General features: G+C 40.6%; 1 protein-coding gene across 2 annotated transcripts in view; it reads left to right on the top strand.

Annotated features, from left to right (window-relative positions):
- NAA16 (N-alpha-acetyltransferase 16, NatA auxiliary subunit) overlaps positions 1–21,871 on the top strand; it is a 63,757-nt gene that overhangs the window by 4,376 nt on the left and 37,510 nt on the right. For both annotated transcript variants that reach the window (XM_082770126.1, XM_082770127.1), the window contains exons 2-7: positions 6,171–6,255; positions 8,405–8,509; positions 12,518–12,675; positions 14,115–14,249; positions 20,353–20,506; positions 21,624–21,743. In XM_082770126.1, coding sequence (XP_082626252.1) covers positions 6,171–6,255; positions 8,405–8,509; positions 12,518–12,675; positions 14,115–14,249; positions 20,353–20,506; positions 21,624–21,743 — 757 coding nt within the window. The remainder of the gene's footprint in view (positions 1–6,170; positions 6,256–8,404; positions 8,510–12,517; positions 12,676–14,114; positions 14,250–20,352; positions 20,507–21,623; positions 21,744–21,871) is intronic.

The following is a 21,871-nucleotide window of genomic DNA, read 5'->3' as shown; positions in this document are numbered from 1 at the left end:
GGTTCTGATAAAAAACAGCTCCTTTGTACAGCAGCAGGGAGCCAGTGAATCCGGCGTCATGCCTTCCGCTCTGGGCTGAATGCAGATTGTGTTATGCCACCACTGAGGGCTGCATCTTCAACTCTGCTGTCGGCCTCCTCCAAAGAAAGCAGGTATTAAAACCGAGCTTTGCACCTTTTCCAGCCTATGTCTATTGCACATTTTAGTAGAAACAGCAGCTACAAAGTAGCAGTTGCCGAACACAAAGTTCCTAGCAAAAAAGTAGCTCAGCTGCGGAGCTCTTTACTGCAAAGATGTAAGAGCTGCTGGAGGTTTTGAGGCACTGGGTAGGTTCATGGGAAGCAAGTCCTTTATGTAACTTCTTATTTTTTAAAGCCTGACACTTGTGTGTGTATCAGGTCCCACAAAACACCGATGATGGTTCCAGTTGCTTACCTGCTCACAGAGGCAGCTCCCCTGGCTTGTGGAGCACCCGCTCAGTCCAGGCTCTCGCTAACCACCCTGCGGTTTCATCTCAGGAGACGTGGCAGGTTGGTCTCCTCAGCGCTTCTGCCCAAAGTGCAGATGAAAAACGAGCATAAAATGTGTGGCTGGGCTGGCGCTCATCTCATTCCTAGCATGCAGTTGTGGTTCCTGTTCTGCAGAGGCATACCCGTGCTCGTAAACTAAAGAAGCTCTAGCAACTCAAATTGTGGTGAAGTTACAGGTGCTGAGTGCCTCTAAAGACGAGCTCTTCCTACTGAATGTTCTCTTGTTTCTGTTTTTTATTTATTCATTTATTGCAGCAAAGGGAGTCCCAGTGGCTCAAGCTGTACTGAGCATTTGTGCACAGCACTGACTGAGACTTGATCTTAATTTAATTTTTTTTAATCTGTATTTTTTTGCCTTCTGTAGATCTGAGCTCCTAGTGGGAAAAGCTGGTTTAAGGATAAAACACTGCTGCTTATGGAGAATCGTGGTAGTAAAAACTTAAATATTACGGTGACCTGAGCACCTTGGTGTTAGTGCTCTATCTGATGCTGGCCGCTCACTCCACTGGGGCCTGACTGTGTTGGTGCCAGACAGGGCTTGTCCCAGGACTAGAGACTAGGAGGCTGTGAGGATGGGAGTTGTACTGAACCTTCTCCTTGCCCTCAGTGAGCTGAAGCCTCCTCATGTATGACCCCACTTTCCCAGTTCAATTTTTTTCCTGTTTTTTTTGTCAGCATTGCAAAGGAGCCAAGCTTTGTGTGATACAAGGGGAATTTCCAACTCAAATGCTGAACTCTTTCACGGCTTAGCTGAATATCATTTGAACACGATAGTGTGGGACTGGCCAATAACTTAGTAATTAGTTGGTAGCAGAGGAGCAGTGTATGCAGAGTGCTGCCCCACATCCCAGTAAGGTGCTTAGACTACTTCATCAGCTGCAGTGGGAAGCATCAGATGGCCCCTCAGATGCTGAGGACACTTCTATAGAGGTACGATAAAACAGTAAAGGCTTCAAAAGGTCCAAGTATTAAGTATTATGTCAATTAAGAAGAGTACTGGCAGTGAGCTGATCGTGCTGCGTTTGATTGTACTTGGTTTGGGTCAGAAATGGGAACTGGTAACTTGAGCAGCCACTAAATGCCTGTCAGCTCCCCAGAAAGGATGCTGCTGGAATCAGTCAGTGCTAACTTTGTGTTTTCTATCCCTGAATTTAATTCCCATTGTGGCAGGGGCAGACTGCCAGTGCAACTGGCCTCCAGCATCCTCTGCGTAGGTTTGGATGTCCAAACCTTGTCCTTTTCTCTTGCTTCTGCTGTTGCACATTTAGCTCTTGGGTTCCTTCCTTCTGCATTCCTCCCCCATCCATGTTACACAGCAGGCACAGACTGTTTAAAAAGTAGAGGATGTAGACACTGAAGCATTAAGAATATAAGATTCAAATGTTGCTTGGGTGAATCCTCGAGTTTTGTAGCAAAACCCTAGCAACAAGAGAAGATTCTGCCTGGCAAGAAGAAGGCTGGAACTTTCTTCAGATTGTGAAGGGGTTTGCAAGTGGGATGTACGGATCTGTTGGAGAGCACTTCATCAGTACTAGGGAAGGGTAATTAACTTAAAAGGTGCTCTTCTAAGTGCGAGGCTGTCCGGATTCAGCTACTTACAAAGAGCTAAACCGTGCTTAAAGAAAACTTCAAATGCTCACCATGGGACCAGTTCGTTGGGATTGAACTGAAACTTGCAGCTTGATTACAGCCACAGACCGTCTTAAACGACTTCAGACTTAAAACATTTATATCGACCAAAGAGGTATGGTTGCTGTGCTTAACACTTCACCACCTTCTGAGTGAAGAATTTCTTCCTTATGTCTAATGTAAATCTCCTCTCTTATGGTTTAAAACCATTCCCCCTCGTCCTGTCATTGTCTGCCCGAGCAAAATGTTGCTCTCCATCTCTTTTATAAGCCCCCTTTAGGTAAAGGGGCTCTCCCCAGAGCCTTCTGTTCCCCAGGCTGTGCACCCCCAGCCCCCTCAGCCTTCCCAGGAGAGCTGCTCCAGCCCCTGCTCACCCTCATGGCCCTCCTCTGGCCCCGTTCTCCCAGCCCCACACCCTCCCTGGACGCAGCACTCCAGGTGGGGCCTCAGGAGGGCAGAGCAGAGGGGCACAATCCCCTCCCTGCCCTGCTGCCCACCCCTCTGGGGGTGCAGCCCAGGACGCAGTTGGGCTGCAGGCACACACTGCTGGCTGCTGCCCGGCTTTTTGGCCACCACAACCCCAAATCCCTCTCCTCAGGGCTGCTCTCAGTGAGCTCTTTTCCCAGTCTGTGCTCGTGGCTGGGATTGCCCCAACCCAATTCCTTACCCACTGAATGCCCCACCATCAATCCATCTCTCTCCAATTTGGAGGCCAAGATGTCACATGGGGCCATGTGGAAGGCCTTACAAAAGTCCAGGTAGATGACATCAGTCGGTCTTCCCTTGTCAGCTGCTGCAGCCACCCCATCACAGATAGCCGCCAAGCTGGTCAGGCACGATCCACCCTTAGTGATATTTTGCCCTTTATTTGGTTGTCACTTGAAAACGGCTTCTGAAATAATACCACATCTCTTCGGGGTGTTCGGGGCCCTTGGGACACGGAGTAAGGAAGGGAATCAGAGCAACTGCAGTCTCTCTTTGATTATCCAGCTGAGGTTTTATTTCTGATAGATGGCTCTCAGGAGCATGTGCTAGTGTCTGAGGAGCAGAACGAGATGTTCTTCAGCTGTGAAATTGCTGATCTGTGTATTAAACTCCAGGATGTTAAAACCCGATCTGTTTTCCCAATACAAGACTGTTTTTTTTCTTTTTCCCAATACTTTTTTTTTTTTTTTTAATTGTGGTTACCTCCAGGGTGCTGTGCCATTTGACCTGCGGTCAGAGGCACCCGTATGTAGCTGGAAGCATCTGGAGCGATGTCTGGTGTGGTTGTGCAGCAAACCCTGCAAGTGGATTACATCTCTGAGGTAGTGTTGAAGAAGAGAATAATCCAGGATGAGATGTTCTTGGAAGGATGTTACCTTCTCTGGCAAACATCTGGTAGCAGAAGCTCTGGATAGTGTTTTGGCCTTGCCAGAACCTCCCTTTGAGGTTTCAGGGGATCACACGTTTGTGATCTGGCTTTAGTTTTAAGCAGGAAATAATGGCTGTGGAAGGGTGACGGGAAGCCTCACGTTAAGCACAGCAGATCAGGCTCTTCCTAAAAACAAGTGAAAAAACTAAACCCACAGCATATTCACTTGAGCTTTTGATGTACTGAAGGACTTAATTCAGTGGGAGGGATCCTAATGAACACAGCTGTATTTGTCCTGACAAACACAGAACTTGAATCCTCATGGAGACATCAGGTTTCTCACCTATGGACCCCACCAGGTGAGACAGCACCATACGGCATCGCCCTCAGGTCCTGCCTCCTGTAAGTGAGCTGCAGGTGGAGCCCCGTGTGCTCGCTCATGCTGTGAGAGGAGGGGGTTCGAAAGCAATCCTTGGGGTGCTGCAACACCCTGGGCTTGTCGATGTGACCAAGTCTCCAAGCATTTTGGTGTAGACGTTGATGATGAGCGTTAATAACCTGCATTGCTAAGTAAGGTCCTTTCTCTTACTGGCATAAATCTACACATAGCAATCTATAGCCATCAATTTATAGCTTATTTACAAACACATACATGTATTTATTTAGGGGTGAGGGTGCTGGGAAGTCACTTTCTGGCAAACCAGCGAGGCCCATACCATAAGCAGGCTGGGATTATGTAGCTTCAGCTCTTGTTCTAGACCCAAGACTGAACTTGAGGAAAAAAATATCAGAACAAGGATAGTTGATATGATTTCTTCAGGTAGTTGATCTGTCTTAAGAGCACCCTTGACTCAAATTTGTGTTGGTCATTATGATATATTTGAAGTTTTACTCAGTGTTGTACAAGTTGTAGAGTCGTGGATGAGCGCTCGCTGTTCTGTTACTTCTTCAGGAACACGTGAATAAACCTGGAAAGCATACCTAAAGTGTTGTTGGTATTTTCTTATGGCTCTTTAAAAACGGTACTAAACATATTATGTTGAGAAAGGAAAAAGAACAGATTAATGGGGGGATTCCCCAGTCCCTGAGAGGGGACTCCAAGGCTTGTTGCAACCTGGGTGATTTCAGATAAGGGCATGGAAACTAGTTCTTTGTTGAGAAAATTCTCAAATCCTTTTTGCTCTTGGTGTTTAATTGCCCCAGTATAACTCCTTGCCCCTGGTGGAACCCCCTGGCCATCCTGCCAGCAGTCAGCCAGGCGGAGCAACCTGATCCAATGTCGAGGCTGGCCCTTTTTGTCTTGAGGGGTGATTTAGGTGACCTCCAAAGGTTCCTGCCAACCGAAATTGTTCCGTGATTTAGTCTCCAGTTAATCATGGTTAACTACAAATGTCCTGAGTTTCAGACAAGTAACTAAAAGCCGTCTGCAGCTAAGCCTTTTCCCATGGGCTGGGGGAGGACTTGTGCTTTGCCACCGTAGCTAATAACCCCGAAGTGAGCATGGGCATGTTTCCGTGTTGCCTGTGCCCTGAGAAGCAACGTGATGCATTACAGCTGCAAAGGAGTCGCCACACACCGCGTTTCCTTAATAGAGATTTTTACCTCTGTCCTCGAAGATTGATGGAGTGGAAGAGATCTGTTAGAGACAGTCAAAGATCAAAGTATGTGACCGAAACTGCATCGTTTCTCCCTGAAATAACCATCTGAATTGGAGCAGGACAACACACCTTGTGAGCTGAATGGTGCCAAGTTAAGCTGTTTCCTTAATTAAAAAAAAAAAAAGGAACATATTTAGCTGACCATAAATCACTTTCATGCTTACAGATACAAGTGTGCCTTAACTGGCTTATGTACTTGTTTTAAAGCGATCAGCTTTAGTGATCCAAATGACTACAATCTAACTGGCTTATTAGCATGAGCTAATGTCTTCCAAAGAAGAGGAGGAAATAAAGTTCACTTGTATTTTTTTCAATTTTTTCCCCAGTGGAGCAGCATTATTTGTCAATTTATATAACCATTAGGTAAATGGTACCCAAAATAAATTTAAAAGTAGCGTTTAGCTGTAATGTTCCAGCTACTGGTTAGTTTTTTAATGCCCAGGTAAATTATCTGTATATGTATTTCTTTTGAGGCTACAAGAGGTCTATCCTACTTGAAGGTTTCTCTTTTTCTCCCCAAAGCCTACATCTGTGACAACCTAAGTCTTCTCTCCAAGTTTTTAATCTGGAGGCCACTAGGGAAAATGGGATGTCAAAAGAAGCATTTGTGTTTTTTTTTTTTTTTCATAGTGACTCTTCTCAGAAGTTCTGTGGAGTCAAGTTATCTAACTTGGCTCGCTATTTTTATACTTCAGTGCAAAAATTCACAAAACACTGCTACCTGCCTTTCCTGTTTCTGTTGAAAAGGAGCGGCCAACTTGGTCCCAACAGTTCAGCTTCAGTGGAGACCATGAGGCAAAGCACCAGCTGCGTGTGAACGAAGGCAGAGGCTGTGTTGAGTGCTGAAAAAAGGCAATGTAATGTGAACAGCCATATACAGCTACAGCTTGCTAGTGACCTGATTACGGAAATTACTACTGCGTTTCTACTACCATGTCAAGATACTGTTTTAAAATGCATTTTGGTAACTGTAATTCTTTGTTTTTTTTTCTTTTTCAGAAATGCTATGAACAGAAACAGTACAAAAATGGACTCAAGTTCTGCAAGATGATACTCTCTAATCCCAAATTTGCTGAACATGGAGGTAACTGGAGCTCAACGTTTTCTTTTTGTCATGAGTTTAAATGCATGGTCAGTCTATTCTATACTATTGAGAAAGAATGGAGCCTGTCAGTGAGCATAATTCTGTCCTTGTGGCTGAATAACACTCTGCATCTTCAGTCGTAGTGCATTCACACCAAATGTCCCCACTAGCTCTTAGTCAGAAACACTTTTTGTGGTGGTATGATCAAAAGGTATGGTAGAAGCATGCTTCATTGAAGTTTCCAATTAAAGTTTCCTTTCTAGTTTTCCAGGTCAGAGTGCTAGTGTGGTTTTTAATAGCAAGCCATCCCTTCTTTTGAACATTGCATGAAGGTATTCTGCCAGAGAATTAAAAATCTTGCCTTTTTTGTCAAATGGATATTTTGTACTGCCAGTCACATTGCTACTTGGTGCTAGGACTGGCCTGTTCTGATAAATATCCCAGGAAACTGGGCAGGAAAATGTTGGTTTTATTTACATCGCTCAGAACTGAACCATCAGTAGGACACCCTAGTCCCAGTGGGTTACAGGATTTCTGTTGCATGGCTCAGGGAATACTTCTTTTGATTCAGTGAATTTTTTTTTTTTGGTCTGCTCGTCTGGCAGCCTAACGTTCTGAGTGTGCATGTACTGTGTCAAAACTATTTTGCTTTCTGACTTCATCAAATCTTGGCAAAATGTTTGACTAATCTTCCTTTCATCAGTGCCTGCTCCTTCTTGGTTGTCTTCATTACTTTCCTAGAGCTAGACGTACAGTTTTTTTTAATTGCTTCAAAATTAGAGTGGCCTGTGCCCTAATCACTTACCTCTGCTAACACTTGTGTTTTTATAACCTCTCACTACACGTTTCCATGTCTTTTCTGCTCTAGCTGTCTTAAACTTTTCCAGGACAGCTAGTTGCCTTGGCAGTCCGCATACTACTTGGGCTCTGAGCCACTAGTGGCTTTGAAGCTTGGGAGCAGAGCCTGGAATGAACAGCTGAAGCAGAACTAAGCCAGTGAAATGATCTGATGGGAAGCTGCACTGTTGTCACACTTAGCTTCAGAGATAAAGAATTAGAAAAATTTAGTGAGAAGGTGACAAACAGATGGATCGCTAGGGCTGGACAGTTACGTCCCTGGTGTGGGAAGGTAGGAGTAGCTTGCCCTCCTTCACGCAGTGGGGATATTCTCTTTCAAGCTTCCTGGTGTGCTGTGAGGGTATCATTCTGGCTTGGTGTTCCTACAGTGTGGATGTAGGATGGCTTAAAAACAAAACGAAAGGGCTTATTTGGGGTTGTCATTCACTTTAGGTGTACTCTTAAAGAAAACTGTTAGAGACAGGTCTATCAATTAAAGTTCAAGCAGGCATTGTAACAGACCTTGAGGTCGTGGGCCCTTTCCATTAACACAGGGGGGAAAAGGTTGCAGTTAGAGGACAAACTGAATACAATGTTGAAAATGAGACTAACAATCTTCTGGCAGTGGGTAAAAATAAACAGTCTCTTATTCAGCAGGCAAAACAACAACAAAAAAGAACCCACCCATGAATCTGGATGAGCTTTCAGGCACAGTGCATGCTTACATGCAGCTTGTTTCCCACAGTGTCTCTTGAATGCAGGAAGAAGAGAAGCAATAGTCATGCAAACACATTATTTGGAATCCTCTGCCTCTCAAAATCCTACTACTTTGAGGTCTTTTACCCCCAAAGTACTGCAGCAGGAAATATGGTCCTCTTAACTAATGTTTTGAAAGCAACCTTCAATAAAGGAACTGACAGTGACAGATTTTTTTTTTCTTACGGTGTGACACAACCTAATAAATTTCTTTCATGTTCTGCCTACCCGGAACTTTAATACATAAAGCTGAGCCCTCTAAAATTGTTTCAGCTTATTGCAAACTCACTTATGAACGAAAAAAATAGATTTAACCAAAGCTTGTGTTGTCCATGTTCATCCCATCTGTATGATGCTCTGCGAAGGTCTTTTAAGACCAGTTTCAAGAAAGGAAATGCCTCCGTATAACAATCTTCAGCTGTGTTAGGCAGCTATTCTGATCTAAATTTATCATTTAATGGGGAACTTTTACTGTGTAACAACTTCAAAGGATATCTGCATTGTGAAAACGGGCATATGGGAAGTGAGAAACATAAGTATATGATATTTCTTACAGAAACGCTCGCTATGAAAGGACTGACCTTGAACTGTTTAGGGAAGAAGGAAGAAGCATATGAGTTTGTTCGTAAAGGACTTCGTAATGATGTAAAGAGTCACGTCTGTATCCTTTGTAATATAAAACCTGATCTTTTTTTGATGTCTTCTCACTCGTGTGTATGTGTATCATCTTATTGCTGCATCAACCCATACTTTTGAAATACATAATGTGGTCTGTATATAGAAATCTGAAATGAAGCGCGTATCATGAATATTAATTTGTAATCACATACTTGAAAAAAAATACTTTTTTACTTTCTCCAGTTTTACAGAATCTTTAAGAAAAGTAAAATGCCTTTCACATTTAAGTCTCTTACAAAAAGACCATTTGCGATGCTTGCTTTCTGCAGAAAATAAGCACAGCGTGTGAAATCTGGCCCTTTTCTAAAGTTTTCTTTTTTCTTACTTGGGTATAAGAAATGCTGTCTAGAGGTGCTATGAAAATATCTATTTTGCTACTAAATTTTACATAGTTGTTTAGGTCATTGGTGACTACCATTGTCTTCTAAGCTTGTCTTCCAAAAGTCTATACCTGTGAAATATGTCAGCTACCCAAGAACTTTTGTTTGTTGTGCCACAGGTAGGAGCCTACTTTAAATTTGCCTTATGTATTCTATGTGCACGTCAAGTCTATTCAGGGGCAAGTTTCCCATTAAATCTTGTTTTATTTTATTTTTTTTTTTACTATCCAAAAAAAAAATCTTCCATGGTACCATGGTTGAAAGAAACCCTTTTTGATTGCTATCTGGCTAACACAAAGGGATTTCTGTTTATGCCTATGGTAAACCTCCAGGGAGCTTGTGGTTGCAGATCAAAAAAAACCCCATCACAAAAAATAAAAAAGGCAAACAAAAAGACAACAAACAAAAAGACTCGAAGCATATGGAGGACATTAGAGTTTCTAGAGAGATAGTGTTGAAGAATCAAATGTAACTTGCTCCTTCCTGATCTAAAGGCTAAATAGGTAAGAAATACCAAAGCAATTTTAATCTGTGTAAGAAGTCTTACAGCTTAAATAGAGGAGCAAAAGAATCTGGGCAAGTTTGGATAAACAAGTCTCTACCCTTAAATCCCACTCTGGAATTACTTATTTATCAGCAACCCTAATTCTTGTTTGTGGCACTCTTAAAATTGTCTAGGATCCTTCCTCTCCAATGCTGGAGGGCTCACTGGAAGAGTTGGTATTTTTTCCAGTCTAGTTTGGGTTGCATGGGATTGTCAAAGAGATACAAATATTTTTTTTTTTAAACTTATCTGGGAAGTTTTTGTAGTGGATTTTACTGGATTTCTCACTGTTTCACTGACTCATCTTGCTGTAAGGCGACTACAAGTATTATTTTTTGTATTCTGCATTCAGAGAAAGTGTAAATTTACCTGAGTCCTCCTAGGCACAGAAGTCCTTTTCTTTTTTTCGTTGCATCCCTAAAATCAGCACTGACAAAGCAAGAAGTTGCCACTTCTTGCATTCAAGTGTGTTGTTGTAGCTCTCGGTGAATCCTCTCATAAGTCTCGAGCAAGTCATCTGTCTGCAGAATTACTTTTCTACTGAGCAGAGGTTTGCTGCATAATGAATTCAGACCAGGCATCGAAGGTTTGTCACGGTATTTCGGTTGTCATCTTTTGATGTTCTTAAGGAATAGCAAACATCTTTTTATTACCACGCTGTGAGAGCAGCTGACGATCACAGTGTCACTGCCCAAATAGCTGATTCTCCTGCTGGTGGGGCTCTGGTGTGTGTGTGTGGGGAGAGTCAGGAGAAAAAGATGTATTCTTGCCCTTGGGGAACCTGGATCTGAGGCTGAGCTCCTTAACAAAGGTTTCTTTTACCCAGGGAAGTGGTGGAGTCACCACCCCTGGAGGTCTTTAAAAGACGTTTAGATGTAGAGTTTAGGGATGTGGTTTAGTGGTGGACTTGTTAGAGTTAGGTCAGAGGTTGGACGAGGTGATCTTGGAGGTCTCTTCCAACCTAGATGAGTTGCAGTATATCTGTGTATTGTTTTCTTGCAGTAAGGGGTAAAAGTCGTCTGTGCTTTTAAAATAGCATATGATAGAGGATGATTGAAGTACAGCCGGTCACCTTAATGTCCTCGTTTGTTTAAGGATGAAGAGAAGAAAACTTTAATTCTTCTGCAGGTTCAAGTAGTTTCTCCACTGAGGTTTGGGGAAAAATGGCAACTGTAAGACTACGCAGAAATACAGACGTTTTCTTGTTGAAGTACAAATGAGCTCTGAGCCTTTTTAAATGTAATTTGAATCAAGGCTCTGCACTTATTTCAGTGTGCAGTTTCAGTAGGTGGCACGTTAGGCTTTCAGGACACTTCAGGAACACGTTCAAGACTGGCCAGAGCTGTGTGCTGTATAATGAAGTGGTAGCGTTGTGCTTTATTGGCTTGTACCAGCTGTCATACTGTGTTTGGAGTCTGCCGTTGTACAGACTTTGGTTCCCAAGGAGCTGTGCCTTGCTTTCTGTGATTGCTTGATGAAGAACGTGATTTATGAGGGATTAAAACAGATTACCAGTTGGATCTGGGAACAGTAACGATGCACAATAAATGGCTCGAAGCATCGTATCTTAGTCCAAGGAAGAACAAATTATTTTGGACTCAACAGTCTTGCTGTAGGCAGGGATCAAAATTATCAGCGCTTCATGAGGCTACAATTTGAAGGTGCTGCATTTAACTCTGATTCATGTCCCCAGTACTTGAACACAAATAGGCAAAGCAGGATTTACAGAAAGCAGCCGCCGAGTCAGACCGACTTCAGGAACTGTTTCCAAATCCCATCCCCCTCGGTGGAGTCTGACATCCTTATGGCAGCAGCAGCAGCTCTGCTAGCAGTCTCAGAGCGGTATGGGAAGTTCTTGTACCATTCATCTGAAGTGACTGGTGTTCCAGAAGAAACATAAACCAGGGGCTCTTGTGTAATTGAAGCTTCCCTCAGACTCCAAATTCTTACCATATTTTTCTTTCAGTTGAAGTCTTCCCCTTTGTTCTTCCAACCTGCTTTCTGTCTTATTGTCTAGAACCCACTCCAGCACTTGAGCCTTTCTAAGAAAGGAGGAAGTTCTCTTTGAGTTTCTTTTATTAATTTGAGCAGGTCAAAGCACCTTTTTTTTTTTTTTTTTTCCTATGCCTTCTCCACTTAGCTGTTTCAAAATGCTTGTAACTTTGGAGGGAACACTTGCTTCTGTTTCAATTCAGCAGAATAAGAACTGATAAATTTTTTTGGCTGTTGGCATAGATAGCTCACAAGGCCGGAACTGCAAGCGGGGGAAGGATGCATATACCTTTTCCCAGGATTTGTTGGGCTTAGCTGCTTCAGAGGCACACGGGAGAGCCTCAGGACAGAACTTTTGAGTCACCTTTGATTTGAAAATCAAGTAGTGCAGAATTACTGCTGTGGAAGATACTGCCTCAGCGAGCTGCTGGTAACCTGAAGTAGCAAATAGAAATATGACTTGACACAATATACTTTTAATATAGCTCCAGGAGACAGATGTAAACACACAGTGTAATGTGTTGCTATGACACCTGTTGGTTTCATGCTTTGAATTCAGAATCTTTTCACAGTTCAGGAAAAAAAAAAAAAAAAAAGATGCTTGGCAGAGAAGTCTATTGAAATGTGCAAAGACACACTATGATGGAAGTCTGAGATGCTGAGAATCCGACAAAGGCATTTAGTGCCCAGAAATGTTAAGATTTCCTTTTATCAATAAATGAAAGGTAGCTCTATTTGTCCCTTCCTGTAAAATCTGGAGACTACTTGAGGTTGCAGATAGGCAGGTGGGGTAAAGTAGGACTTGTACACCAATTGTATTGTTTAGAATGAGTCACTTCTAAGGATAAAAATTCCTATTGTAGTCACAGCAGTGTACTTTAAGCAGTGCATCTCTAGGAATAACTCTACTGCATTATTCAGTCTTTAAATCATTTATTTTTTAAAGTTTTTAGTCTGAGAAGGGTGATGGTCTTCAAGGACACCATCAAGTTATTTGGTCTGTAACACAAATGCCCTGCAACACAAAAAATTACTTTGTGAAAATTGTGGATGTGTCTTCCTTAACTTGCATTAGGTTGGCACGTCTATGGTCTCTTGCAGCGTTCTGATAAGAAGTATGATGAAGCCATCAAGTGTTACCGGAATGCGCTCAAGCTAGATAAGGATAATCTGCAGATCTTGAGAGATCTCTCTCTGTTGCAGATCCAGATGAGGGATTTAGAAGGATATAGAGTAAGTATTCTATTTAAACTCCTCTTTACTACTGTTAGTATTCTCTTGTTATGTTCCACTATTAATTCTTTTATTGGTAGTAATTCGGTTACTACTTGGTTTTGACATTTCAAACTAGAAAGTGTTTTGGACTGTTGTTTTAGAAAGCATGAAAATGAATTGCAGCAGAGCTCCATGTGATATTGGGAGCAGATCCCAGAAGTAAGATTATTCTATTAAAATTTGATTAGTGAATCACCTTTTTAAAATTCTGGCTGTGAATTGATTTTTCATTAAAATACCGAATATAAAAAGGATAAGGCTTAAAGCTTAGCAAGTGAGAGTACTTGTGTTATTGTGTAGTATTGCAAACAAGGTTTTGGTTGCATGTACTGAGGGCGTTCTTTGTTAGAAATACATTCTCATGAAACTGAACGTTGTTAGATTGTGTCGTAAAAGCGAGCAAAGAAACAAAATAGCTCTTCTGGTTTTGTGAGGAATTTTTTCTTTGTTATGACTTGCAGGGTTTTAGTAGGGTTTATTGGATTAGAGATGCCTATCCTGTAAGAAGTGCTTTTGCAAACACCAAAAAAAATAATCCAAGTTTCCTCTGAAAGTCTATAGAAATTAGTACTACTTACATTGTCTCAAGAACAATTTCAAATATGGATAATGGCGTGTTATATGACATGTTTTTATGGAAAGTTGTGAGATGTGTCACTGCTGGAAGTGCTTTGAATGTATCCTGAGGGCTTTATTAAATAGTGATTGCTCCCTCCACCAAAAGGAACAAAAACAACCAACCAAAAAAAAAAAGCCAAAACCCAAAACATCTCCACACCCTAGGTTTTACTGAGGATATGGGAAACTTTTGTCCCATGCAGATTGCTTTCTTGAATCCCAGTACAGATTTTATCACAAATAAAAACTTTAAATTTGTGTAAGAACTGAGTCGGTGGTTTCGAAATAGCTGAACTGATTTGGCTGCCAAAGGGAGAAGTGTTGCTTTTTTTTTCGTCCTCTTCCATCTGAAGGAGAGGGCTGGGTTGTGGGTTTCCACATCAGTTGATCTACTTGACCGAACGTGTAGAATTTGCTCAGGGAAGAGAAACAGATAACCGAGATGTGGTTTGGCTGAGGAAGGGAGGTCAGAGAAGCACTGCAGCAGTGTAAGTATCCAGACCTTGTGCCTGGGCGTGAGTGGAGTAGCACTATTCTTTTCAATTTTTATGAATTGTGCCATAACTCCTATATTTAGACTCTGAACTTTTATGACAGAAACATGCTTCTTTTCCATATGCTGTTAGAATTTAAAAAATAGTCTAGTTCAGAGCTTTTCAAAGATCTTTTGAATTGTTAGCTGTAGTGGTGATAGACCGTGGTAATGATGTAGTAACTCTTAACATCCTTTTTTTTTTTTTTTTTTTTTTTTTTTCCAAATGGCTTTCCTTTTACTCAAGGAGACAAGATACCAGCTACTTCAGCTGCGCCCCACACAACGGGCTTCCTGGATTGGATATGCAATTGCATACCATTTACTTAAAGATTATGATATGGCCTTAAAACTACTTGAAGAGTTTAGGAAAACCCAACAGGTAAGACATCCTATTCTAAAAAAAAAAATAACACTTTGGGTATAAGAGACAGTCTGAAGAATTCGTTCTTCGTAATTAGGAAGAACTAATGAGGAAGACATTTCTGTTATTTGTGGAGTCATCTTCTATGAACATTTAGCTCCTGAAAATCTCTTCCAGGAGCTAGCAGCTGATGCAAATTATGCAGGATCACTTGTTCCCTGGCAATAAGCTGTTAGGGTCAAAGAAGTAAGGGTAGACCAATGTGGAATAACTGAGTAACTTGAAGTCTGTGAGACTTTTAGCTAAAAGAAAAGCGGTGATGATGCTTTCCCTTTACAGTAGTTAAAACTTCAGAAAATACTGTTTAATATTGGATTTGTGCATATATGCCCTCTTACCATCTCCTACCATAATATGGGTATCGTTACACCTCTACAAAGAACACGAAAATAAACTTCTTAATTTTGTTTGCATCTGTATATTATTCACTTAAAATCAGTGCTTGGTGTCAGAGCTGCATGAAAGCAGAGTTAGAAATTCTTACGTTTGAGAAGATCTGGTGTTACTGAAACTTGTTGGAATACATCAAATGATACCATACTAAAATCCCCAAGTATAACATTTTTTTAAAGAGATACCATTCACTTCTGTTATTGGTAACTTGGAGTTACGAAGTCTGAATTAACATAACGGTGGATGAATTAAATATTCTCTAACATAGGAAGAAAAAACATGTTTACAGGGGTCTTCAACTTGGTAGATGTGCTGGAAATATCATGCACAGGTACTAAAACATTGCCTGATCTATAGATTGTGATTATTTTTGTGGTTTTTTTGAACAAAAATGTTGTATCTTGTCTAAGATAATGGCATTTGAGTTTCTGTCATGCTGACAGGAGTGGAATAACTTGGGAAAAGCAAGTTAGTAGTTGCTAAGAGTGTTTGTGTCTTGATTGTGTATAATGCGGTCAAATATAAGACAATATAAGACATTGTAAGCCAGGGATGTGTAGCTTGAAAGCCAAAACCAGTAAACTGGGTCATCTCTTATGAGTCTTTGATAGCCAAAGTTATGGTTCTTGCATGAATCAGCAGAGCCCTAGCTGAGTTTGATGTTGCAATTAGAAATAATATATAATAGATGGGATGCTGCAAATGATGGACTGTCAGAAAGTGAGGCTCTCTTAAGGACCTGGAGGGCTTAACAGTTGTGTTGGCTCGTTGGAGAGAACGGAAGTGATACTGCTCATGTTGTTGTCTTCTCTAAAAGATTGTGTGTGAATATACTGGTCTGGGGGCAGTCACGGTGATACACTCTTCAGTCTAGTGAGACAGATTCAAATACCATCTGCTGTAGATAAATGTTAAATCAGTTGAGTCTGCTGAAGTTATCACAGTCTTTAAAAATAAATCAATAAATTCTGAGAAGTTCTCTGGCTTTGATGCCATTTTTTAGTGAGACTGGAAACATTTGGGAAATTTCCCTAAGACAAGGATTTGTGCTTGAATGATACAAACAACGTGAACTGTTCAGCTGTTGCTCAGCATTATACTGATCACAGGGAAACAGCAGAAAAGCTGTTTAAGCACTTGAGGAGAGAAATATACCATGAGTGTTAGACTATGTGAATGTATAGAAAATCAGTTAGGTCAAGCCTTTCCTCTTTTCTGAAATCAGTAGGTGAAGTTATGTAAGGTATTGTGACTTCCCCCCAAAAAAACATCAAAAATAAAGATGACCACATGAGTTTCCACTTCTCTTTCAAATAAAGTTTTGTGCCTTGTGCTTTTGTGCTTTGCTCTGCGAGCTCACTGAGATATGCGGGCTCACACAGAGTGCAGCTGCTGGAAGTGAAAATTGTTTTGGGTCCAGAATGGTTGGGATAGCACGAGGAAAATCACAGTTCAATTTTGCCATGTTTTGACTCTTCCACAGTAGTTCCCAAATGTTCTGTTTGTGCAGTCCCTGGATGTTTAACAGTCTCGTACTTAAAACGGTTGAGCCCAATCTATTCCTGAATCTGAGGAGATGTACATCTTGCTTGCTTTACTTGCCAAATCTCCCTTCTTGCCCTGTAGTTCGTATTCACTCAAACTTAATAGATGAACTCTTATGACTTGATGGAATATTGCACGTCGCTTTGATAAAAATGGTGGTGGTATTCAGTGTTTAAAAGGAAGGGTTGAAAAATTCAAGGGTTTCCAAGTCACTAGTAAATGGGAATCCTGAGCAAGCTGATGCTTTGGGGGAGTTTTATGGTAACTTGTATTAGGCTTCAAAGCATTTCCCCTTTTTGATTAATGAACAAAGAAGCATAAAATGTTACGTAAAATGCTGCTGTCATAATAAGTGGTAAATAATGGCACTGTAGGGTGATCACTGTCATTCACTTGGATTACTCAGGCAGCTCTGTCCATTCAGATGTGAATTAACACAGCCAAAACCAAGCGGTAAAAACTAAGAAAAAGATCAAGGAGCTGACGTTTTAGTGATTGTAGGTGAGTATGTTAAGGTGCAGTATTACACAATAACTGAGCTAACCCAACTAGAGCTGTTGCCAGAAGCAGCACTGTGACGTCCTGTGTGCTCCCACTGCTTCCTTGGGCAGCACTGCTCAGCTCACGGAGGGCTGGCTCAGGAAGCCCAAGTGACAGAAATATAATCACTGTTTTGGAGGATTGATTGGCTGAACTGAACAACTGTGAGGTGAGAGGGGAAAGGAAGGGGAATAATAGAGGGAAGTGAGCTGCCTCTGTTGATCCAGGCTGCGGTTAGATGGGTTTAGCTTACTGTAAAATTGTCCCTCGGGGCAGACTTCTGGGTGAAAAGCAGAAAAGACCCCTATTTCTGAGAAGAAATGGGCAATTTTCTCTATAGAGCACTGATTACTGAGAGACCAAGATTTTCTGATTATCTTTTTCTTAAAAAAAAAAAAATAGAAAAAAACAACATGGAAAGAATAAAGGACTGGAGAAAATGCTGTTTAGTGAAAGGTGGAGATTCCATTTGTTTCCTGCAAGCAGGAAAAGAAAAAGTGATTGTAGTACAGTTTAAATACTGATTTTGGGGAAGAATGATAGCTAAGAAGATTGCTTAGAAAGGAGAAACAAGGACAAGTAATAGCTGGAAACTGAACAACAAATTGAAATGCTACATCACTTTTTGCCACTGACAGTTTTATTCTAATGGTTGAGTTATCGTTGGGAATGGTGAATTTTCTGTCTCCTAGTCTTTCAAGATCTAGATCAATGCTGCCTGCCATCTGGAAGCTGTAAATTAGCCAGATGCACAATATTTCAGTCAAAAACAGGTTATGAGGTTGAATGCAGAAATCACTGCAGGAAATATGACAGCCTGTGCTGTACAAATTAAATCAGATGATTTAAGAGTCAGCTCAGAATCAGAGTTTTAGGAACCGAGGTGTAAAACAATTACGCAATTTGTTTTACTGTTGCATGTCCCATTTTTCCTTTCTTCTTTTCCAGAGCAAAATTTTTATTCTTAATTTTTATTTTATTCCTAATTTCTGCATCAGGCCCACAATTACAGATATGGACAGAAAGCCTCTGGAGTTTTGGGGTTCTGCTCTTAGGTATGTTTTGGCTGCATCTTGTCACATTCTTCCAGTGACAGTTATGCCAGGGCATCTACAGTTGTAAAATTGATTTTTCTTCTGGTCCAGGAGGAGAAATTTCTTCTGAAACAGCTGAATTGAGTTGAAGAGAAAGTTGGACATCTCGTGTACAAGACATAACTCTTCTGGGGGGAGGGAGGAGTAAAGATGTGCAGCAATTACAATGGTGTGTGGGGAGGCTTTTTATGGAGTCTGTTATTTTTAAGACAACCTAATTATTCCGATCAGGAACTGTTTGAACACAAGCTGTTTGTCTGCTGATGAATTGCATGTGTAAGTGATCATTAACCTGATTAGATTTCCAAATTCTCTCTAGAAAGGAGCTTTTCCAAAAGTACTTTTAAAATTGCTCTGAGAGTGACAGTGAGCACAGCATCTTCCTGTTGGATTTGCCCTATATGCAAGAGGGAGTTCATATGACTCTTTGGCATTTCACCATTTCTTTTATGTCAGTCCTGCCAGGCCAGAAGAGGCTAACTGGCATCTGCTTCTTGTCCTCGGTTATTTTTTAAGGTTGTTGGGGTAATTTCTTTATATTTTGAAGGTCTACAAATAATTCATGAGATGTCAAAAAGCTGTCCTACTTGAGAAACTTAAGCGTAAGTGCATTGCATAGAAAGGGACAATATTTATAGAAAGAAAATGAAGGAGAAAGAGAGAATTGAAATGGTGCTCAGCAGCTTCAGTTCTGTGGTGTTACAGTAATGCGAAGCAGGAAGGCATGCTTGAGGGCTTAACTCCTGTTGCATGTGTCAGGTCTGCGAAGCAGTTAATGCTTTCCAGGGAACAACGTTTTTGTTAGCAATTTCTGATGTTTAATATGGATAAAATTGAGCCAAGGTAGCAACAGAAATGGAAATGCAGATGGAGGAAATACCCTACTCTTCTCTTAATCAAGTATATCTTGCTAGCTGCTGACTCGAGGATGTACATGGTCTGATCTTGTTTGTTCCATTAGCCATCGTTTGCTTCTTCAACAATTAAAAATAAATAAATTAAAAAAACAGCATTTGAATGCTGTTACTTTCAGCCCCCGAACTGATGTTTGTTGTCAAATATACACTTCTTTACGTGTTATTTACTTTCGGTGTGTTTCAGAGTATTCCTTTCAACAAGGGAATCTTCCTTCTTAAAAATATACAATACTGTAAAAGCTGCCTCTGAAAATTCAAGTAGTATGTAAACAGGAATGTCAAATCTCAAAATGGATCTGTACTTAGAGAAGAGCTGGATGTAGTAATTTAGGACAATATTCTTTTAATATGAATGTTAATTTTAACTAGTTAAATGTCTTCGTTATTGTTTATTATGTGACTTGGTTCTTTCAAGAAGACAGTGGAAAAAGCTTTACCCAGGGAACAGCAAAGTAATAGTCAACCATTTGGTGACCAGTGTGACTTACAAGTGTTGCTTGCTCAGGAAGAAACAGAGTCTGTAGTGTCATGGGAAAGAAAATCAGTAACCATTTATCAAGCTCAGCTGCCTCTTATCTATTTTTATTACAGAAAAAAAAAAAAAACACATTTAGACTGTAACTGTCCTGTCTTCTACAATTTCATTATCATCAACTGTTGTATAGATCTGCTGGGCCTTGTCCGTAGCTCCTGTATTTGGTCTCTGAAATTTTTGCAGTTTATTTGTGATTCAAGTGGCTTCTGTGTATAGTAGTGAAGAGCCCTTGCAATGAAATGATCGTGATGACTCTGGGAAGACTTTTCACTGCCTGAGTACACTTGAAGGAGTTTTCCCTAGAAGGGAACGCGTTTCAATATGTCATCCTATTTCAGTGGCCGATGTATCAGTGGAAAGTTGGATGGCATACTAGTTCTACCATAGCCTGCTGATAATTTTCCATGCTAGTGGCAGCAGACCTCAAGAATTATCTGTTGTTTGAAAACACTCTTTGCATTGCTTGTGCACTGTACTTTCAAGGGGATTGGAGTCTAGTACAGAGAGTATTTGGTTGGAGAGAAATAGTGGAGATCTTCTGGCTGGAAAAATCCCAGTTGTCAAGCTGTGGCCAGTGTTTAGGCAGTTTGTTGCTCTTTGGAAAGAGTTTGATCCCGAATTTTTGGTGTATTGAAATGCAGTATTGTGATATCCCAGCAGCCTGCTACCAAACTTAGGTCAAAATGATTGTGGAGTACCTGAGTCCTTCAGAAGGAATGAGATTACTGACATCTCTGCAAACCTGATTGAATTGTACGAGGGAAGGCAAGGATTCTGTTTTTAATTACCTGGCCACAGTGGTAGAGAAAAGTGAAATACAGGAATTTCCAAAACTGTTCTCTAACATTGGATATCCTGAGTGAATTTAATTTGATTGGGAATATTGGGAGCTTTACAATTTTGAATGCTTGGGTGGGTATGTGAATAGACTTGCTACTTTCCATTTACTCAATCCTGTATTCTATCATGTTGCATAAAGCTGAAGTACAGGTAGATGGCATAAGTTAACTAATCTATTGCTTTTTGTTCTCCCCTAGATTCCTCCAAATAAAATAGATTATGAATATAGTGAACTGATTTTATATCAAAATCAAGTGATGAGAGAGGCGGATCTATTTCAGGAGTCTTTAGAACATATAGAAACATATGAAAAGCAAATATGTGATAAATTAATAGTAGAAGAAATCAAAGGTAAGTCCTCCTTCTTTCCTCAGCCAATTTTGTTCTAAACTTTCGCTACAGGCTCAGATGTGGTGAAGTGTTAATGTGAAATCTTTAAATTATTTGAGACAACTAATATAGGGGAACTGGTAACACAATATTTACAATTTTGGGCTCAATAACTTTTGCTATTAAAGTGGATACTGAATGTGGGTAGCTTAACTTGGGTTGACAGAGGAATAGAGGAGATCTCAGAGGTGATTATATTAGTGTATACAACATTAGCTTTTTATAAATAAAAACTAATATAACCCAGTTTTAATCTAATGAAGAACATGGTGTTTGTAGTACAAACACTGATTCCAAGTATCAAATTGTTGTTTCCTTCTTAAGCTTTCTAGTCCATTTATCTGTATTACCTGCCCTCAGTGAGTACTGAAGTTGACTTTTTTCATTAAAAACGACCCACAGTGCTCTCTGGGTTTGAAGGACTGAGTTCTGAATACACAGTCATGTAGTGTAACATAATGTGTATTCTTCAGCTGCTCTTTGCTTGTGCAGTTGTGCTGGGTTGACCCTGCTCAGCAGCTCAGTGCCACACAGCTGCTCATTCACCCCCTTGCCTTGCAGCCCCCCATATCAGGCAGGAGAGAATATCTATAGGTAGAGAAAAAGTGGAAAAACTTACGGGTTGAGATAAAGACAACTTAAGGGAAGAGGAAGAAATAATAATACAAAGGCAAACACTCACTGCATCCCAGAAACAGACTGATACCCAGCAAGTCTCCAAGCAATGACCATCTGCCCCCAGAACTTTCCCCATAATTCTTATTGCTGAGCACAATATTACACAGCTCTGGAAGGAAGCATTTGTTGTTTCTTTGCAATAATCCCAATAGCTGGTTTAAATATGCATGTGAAGACAAATAAATAATACTGGTTTTCCCAGGTGCTGAATGCTCCAAATTGTGCTGAGCTATGGTAACTTCAAGTAGCAATTATAATATACAGTAAATGCCTTTGTAAAAAGTCTTTTTCAATATCTGGGTATGACTGAACCCAATTTTATATATCTTTTCTGTGAACTTCACTGCCCAGTTACGTGTTTTCTCATATAATTCATAGTTCTTTATTGCATTGTTTTTAGGTGAAATGTTGTTGAAGTTGGGAAGACTAAAAGAAGCTGGTGAAGTATACAAAGAGTTAATTGAGCGCAATGCAGAAAACTGGTATTATTATGAAGGCTTGGAAAAGTCCCTACAACCTAGTAAGTTAAGATACGCATTGGAAATAAGTATAATACAGAATATGCTTTAAAACACTGTTTGGTATATTACAGTTTTAGATGAAAAGGTTTGCTCAGCATAAAATTATGTACTGTTCAATCTTGAATAT

Source organism: Aythya marila, assembly GCF_965140915.1.
Source record: "Aythya marila genome assembly, chromosome: 1".
Lineage (NCBI taxonomy): Eukaryota > Metazoa > Chordata > Aves > Anseriformes > Anatidae > Aythya > Aythya marila.
The sequence above is the reverse complement of the archived record's forward strand: the minus strand, read 5'-3'. Positions and strand labels throughout refer to the sequence as shown.